The 6,000-nt window shown below is 37.6% G+C and overlaps 1 protein-coding gene across 1 annotated transcript in view; it reads left to right on the forward strand.

Moving 5' to 3' along the window:
- Window positions 1-5,135, forward strand: part of LOC134838602 (uncharacterized) — a 155,492-nt gene extending 150,357 nt beyond the window's left edge. Inside the window, exons 12-14 of the mRNA XM_063854109.1 lie at window positions 1,390-3,113; window positions 3,883-3,892; window positions 4,386-5,135. Of these exons, the coding sequence (XP_063710179.1) occupies window positions 1,390-3,113; window positions 3,883-3,892; window positions 4,386-5,135 (2,484 nt within the window). The remainder of the gene's footprint in view (window positions 1-1,389; window positions 3,114-3,882; window positions 3,893-4,385) is intronic.
- Window positions 5,136-6,000: the final 865 nt, after the last annotated feature.

Raw genomic sequence — 6,000 nt, forward strand, 5'->3', positions numbered from 1 at the left:
GTTCGGCTTGGTTTTGTTTTTGCATTTTGCTAAATCTAGGTTTTTTCTGAATGTTAGTATAGGTCTGCTCGAGGCGCGTTTGGTCGCACCAAATGAGTTTAGGTCCGGGATGGCCTTCTCATATAGTAATTTCGGATAGCGTACACCGTCTGTTCGTGACGCTATCTAATTGTAGGCCGGATGAATTCGTGCAAATTCTTATTCTATTACCGATCCTATTCTCACTCTTATATATCCTAGTCTCAATAGATCTGGTATATACTGGTTTTCTTGTGAGGTTAGAGGATAGAAAGAGCAACTGCTTTTTAAGTTAGTTTATTTCTTCTCTGGCTGAAACTATAAATAGTTTCAGCTATACAAGTTTTTATAATTTTTAGTAATGGACCATGATTGGTTTGTTCTAAATATTTTACTGTGATTATTATCAAGGAATATAGTTGGTTATAAAATACTTGATTTTGTTTTGATCAGTTTCGACCCTTTGTTTTAAGTTTTTAGTCATGAAAGTGTTTAAATTTAACAGCGAGATAACAACAGGGGTTTAATATTTCAATTGTTGTTTACTTGAATTATTGCACTGACTCAAGATCTTGGAAAGTCGGAACCATTTGCGCATTGTGTTCCGACTTTTCAAGATTGTGACTGTGCACTAAGAGATATTTTTTGTTTTGACCAGTTTCGACCTTATGTGTTAGGTTTATAGTCTAAAACAAAAGGTCATTATTTCAATTGTTCTTTATTTGCCTCAAAGTGCTGATCCTGAAGCTTTCTCAAAAAAAACATCTATTTTTTTGTTCTGATATCATTTTGAACCGAAACTTATGTTATGCTTGGATCTCCTGCGTTCAAACAAAAAATATAATTTACATTTTTTCCGAAACTCAAATGCACTCTACGGAAATGTCGAAACTTCCGGTTATTTTCAAATTCTGATGTAACTCAAGCTCACACATTTTGTTCAGGCTAGAAAATTTGTTTCAGTTTATTTCACTTTTGATCTTTATCGTGCTAAATCAAGCAGCACAAAATGTTTTCTTCATCGTGCTAAATCACGCAGCACAAACAAGTCAAGAGGATTTTTTTTAACTTTGAGTTAATTACTTTTTTTTGCAGAAAAGCAAAATATTTTATCCAACAGCAAGAGTGTAAAGATAACGCAAAAATTGAGTCACCACTTGTTTCAAAAATGGACTTTAATTTTCTGAAATCCCAGCTGATTTTAAAAAAAATTAGGAATTTCCTTTTAAGGTTGCTTAAATTTTGGCTGCGTCATTTGTTGTCTTTTACTTGGGGAATGAATTTATGTGTTTAATAGTCGTCGTTGAAATACCAACACGATTTACGTAGCAGAAACTATTTTAACTTTTTTGAAACTAGTTTTGTTTTCAGGTTACTTATTCCTCAAAGACCGGGACGCATCCCTTTCAACTTTCGACAGTGCCAAAATATGTTGAAGACTTCGAGACGGCGAAAAAAAACTTAGACAAAAAGTTCAGAGAGAGGAAGCGGGGTCTTTATAACTACGAGTCAAATCGAATCGAAATAGATCGAAGCGAGCATGAAATTCAGTATGCAGAGCTGAAAAAGTTAGGAGAGTTAGAGAGTCTGAATGAAGCGAAACGATTGTATTCTGAGCTGCAAAAGCAAAAAGACAGCGAGTTTGAACAAACAATTTTTCTTTTGAAGTCGAACTACAAAGCAAAATTGAATGAAATATGCGAAAGTTTTAATGTTGGCTTCAATGAAAATTTCATGGAGTCTGGCCTATCATTAGCAGGTGTTAGCAGAGAGCAGAGTGATCATCAGTTGGGTAACAATAGAGTAAATTTGTCCGCCTCAAAATTCAATGAGATTAGCAGATGGGCAGCAGATACATCTCAGTCGATTGAAGCGAATAACATTGATTCAACTACTGAACTAGACGAAGCTGATGTTGTGGTATCTCCGCGGAGGAACTGGGAAATGGAACTCAAGGCAGTCGACGTTCTGAAACGTAAGTCCTCAAGCTTACAGTCGCCGTCTTCCATTAGCTCTTCTAGCAGACGCCGCCTAATTTCGGGAAGTGTGGGCTCCGATAAAATGCATGAATTCACTTGCAGATCTGATCTAAATGAAAGCAGAGCTTCGTCTAAGTTCATCAAAAAGCAACCAATTTCGGGAATCACCAGGATAGATGGAAATCAATTGCAGTTCTACTACAACTCAGCAACATCTCCACCCGCCGCCACCATGAAGGATGTCAAGTATCTGTACAAATCTCAAAATATCGATCATTTCCAGCGGTGGCTTGACTCGTTGAATAATGTGGGAAATAGCAGTTTACCGAAAGTGCCTCTTCCTCCGGCAGACAATTTTGTAGAGAGAATAGACTTGCCAATCTACGATGATCATGAAAATTCAGTGAACGGACCTTTACCAGACGCTGTAATCAAGTCATTGTTAGATCGCTTGGCTCCTGGCTCAAAAGTTTCTGAGAAAGATAATAACAGCAAGGAAGACATTGTCGGTGAACACAAAGATCAACACAACTCGGGTAAAAACGACGGTTGCTATAGAAAAAACAAAAATGAACCGCTCGAAGATGCACAGGCTGATAAAAACAGACTCAAAAAATGGAAGAGCGCGCCCTTCGATTTGAACGGAAATGAATCTCTCCAGCACGCTTCTGGCCAAATAAAAGAAGCTGATACTGAGGAGCTCGCTTGGTTATCTTCTTTGCAGTACAACTTACGATCTTCTGTGCCTGTCGATTATATAAATACTCGCTCGCAAAATAGTTCTCGTATGTACAAAAAACTACCCCCCGTGCCAAATGTGGAAGCTGAAGTTATTGGTGAACACTATAATAATATATCAGTGGCACCTGAACACCCTGATGTGTTTGACTTGCACGACATTTCTTTTGTGTCACTGCGGTCCCCTCCAAAAGTGCCTCCGAGAGAATCCACATCGGTTTTCCAAGAAATACCGGTCGATAAATCAGGAAAAAAACGGAGTATTCGGGGCCCAATTTTGAAGCCAGATGATAATGTCGTTGCAACCCCTCGCTGGAATGCAAGAGCTATGGATAGAAATACAGAGATGCATCTGGGGAGACTAACCTTGACACGCAGGTTTCAAAATTGTTTAGATTAAACATGCCTTAGCCTAGAAAAATAATTGCCCTGACTAAACAAATCCGCACAAAAATAGTAGTACATTAGAAGATCTTGACTCCTCTACTTTATGAAGGCAGAGTTTTAGTTTGACTTTAATTTGTTAAATGTCGATCCTCGAGGCATATTTTTAAATTTCTAAATTAAATCACTGGTAGAAGCTCATACGGCCAGTTTTGCAATACTAATTGTAGAAGCTAGTGTATCAGATCTAGCTATTTTCCAACTGTTGTTTTACCTTTGTCTGTTGGCTATATTTAATCTAGAAGTTTAATCCACTTTACTGTATTACTGAATTTTCTTGATTTTTTTTGAGAGTAATGAACGAATTTTGTTCATTCTTAGTTTTAGTTTTTCCCCCTTAGATTTGTTTTCTTTTCAGGCAAACTCGAACAGCGAAAATTTGAAGTATCTCGCAAACAGGAGATCGACTTCTAATTACGAAAATGGAATATAATACTCAGATTTCCCAGCGAAATTAATAGTTTACCTGTTGATCCAGTTTCCTCTAATTGAGTTAGTTTTAGCAAAACAACGCCAATCTTAAATTGCTTTTGAAATTCAAAGAGCTCAACGGGCATATTGTTTTTTCTTCTAAGTTATAATTTTTTTTCTGTTTCCTTGCGTTCATTACTTTTCCAACTGTAAGTTGGCTAATTTTTTTTAAACAATAATGAAAACAATTTTTGTAGTTTTTCATACTAGTTGTACAATCTGCATTTCTTAGGTGTTCACAGGCAATTTTTTGGACATAAGGAAACTATATTACGTCGCGAGCATGTCATATATCGTTGATTGAAGCATAAGAGAACATGGTTGAGTGAACTATTGGAAAGTAGTGAACAAAATAAACTTTAATTTGATAAATGTAGATCTTCGAGGCAAAGTTGATGTTGTGGTATCTCCGCGGAGGAACTGGGAAATGGAACTCAAGGCAGTCGACGTTCTAAAACGTAAGTCCTCAAGCTTACAGTCGCTGTCTTCCATTAGATCTTCTAGCAGATGCCGCCTAATTTCGGGAAGTGTGGGCTCCGATAAAATGCATGAATTCACTAGGAGATCTGATCTAAATGAAAGCAGAGCTTCGTCTAAGTTCATCAAAAAGCAACCAATTTCGCGAATCACCAGGATAGATGGAAATCAATTGCAGTTCTACTACAATTCAGCAACAGCTCCACCCGCCGCCACCATGAAGGATGTCAAAAAGCTCAAAATATCGATCATTTCCAGCGGTGGCTTGACTCGTTGAATAACGTGGGAAATAGCATTTTACCGAAAGTGCCTCTTCCTCCGGCAGACAATTTTGTAGAGAGAATAGACTTGCCAATCTACGATGATCATTCAAATTCAGTGAACGGACCTTTACCAGACGCTGTAATCAAGTCATTGTTAGATCGCTTGGCTCCTGGCTCAAAAGTTTCTGAGAAAGATAATAACAGCAAGGAAGACATTGTCGGTGAACACAAAGATCAACACAACTCGGGTAAAAACGACAGTTGCTATAGAAAAAACAAAAATGAACCGCTCGAAGATGCACAGGCTGATAAAAACAGACTCAAAAAATGGAAGAGCGCGCCCTTCGATTTGAACGGAAATGAATCTCTCCAGCACGCTTCTGGCCAAATAAAAGAAGCTGATACTGAGGAGCTCGCTTGGTTATCTTCTTTGCAGTACAACTTACGATCTTCTGTGCCTGTCGATTATATAAATACTCGCTCGCAAAATAGTTCTCGTATGTACAAAAAACTACCCCCCGTGCCAAATGTGGAAGCTGAAGTTATTGGTGAACACTATAATAATATATCAGTGGCACCTGAACACCCTGATGTGTTTGACTTGCACGACATTTTTTTTGTGTCACTGTGGTCCCCTCCAAAAGTGCCTCCGAGAGAATCCACATCGGTTTTCCAAGAAATACCGGTCGATAAATCAGGAAAAAAAACGGAGTATTTGGGGCCCAATTTTGAAGCCAGATGGTAATGTCGTTGCAACCCCTCGCTGGAATGCAAGAGCGATGGATAGAAATACATGCGTCTGGGGAGACTAACCTTGACACGCCGGTTTCAAAGTTGTTTAGATTAAACATGCCTTAGCCGAGAAAAATAATTGCCCTGACTGAACAAATTCGCACAAAAATAGTGGTACATTAGAAGATCTTGACTCCTCTACTTTATGAAGGCAGAGTTTTAGTTTGACTTTAATTTGTTAAATGTCGATCCTCGAGGCATATTTTTAAATTTCTAAATGAAATCACTGGTAGAAGCTCATACGGCCAGTTTTGCAATACTAATTGTAGAAGCTAGTGTATCAGATCTAGCTATTTTCCAACCGTTGTTTTACCTTTGTCTGTTGGCCATGTTTATTCATAGAAATGTTATCCACTTTGATTGTTTTAAGAGTAATTGACGAATTTTGTTCACTCTCAGTTTCAGTTTCCCCCCTTTAGCTCTGATTTCTTTTTAGTTCAGTTTATTTCCTTTGATGAAAGGAAGGTAAACTCGAACAGCGAAAATTCAAAATATCGCGCCCATATAAACTATATAACATCGCGAACATGTCATAAATCGTTGATTGAAGCATAAGGAAACATGGTTGAGTGAACAATTGGAAATTCTTGAAAAAAATAGACTTTTTTGTTAAATGTAGATCCTCGAGGCATGTTCTTAAATTTTTAAATTAAACCACTGGTAGAAGCTCATACGTCCAGTTTTGCTACACTAATTGTAGGAGCTAGTGTATCAGATCTAGCTTTTTTCCAATAACTGTTTTACCACTGTCTGTTGGCCGTGTTTTTTCATAGACATTTTATCTACTTTGCCGTATTACTGATTTTTCTTGATTTTTT

Source organism: Symsagittifera roscoffensis, chromosome 1, assembly GCF_963678635.1.
Source record: "Symsagittifera roscoffensis chromosome 1, txSymRosc1.1, whole genome shotgun sequence".
Lineage (NCBI taxonomy): Eukaryota > Metazoa > Xenacoelomorpha > Acoela > Convolutidae > Symsagittifera > Symsagittifera roscoffensis.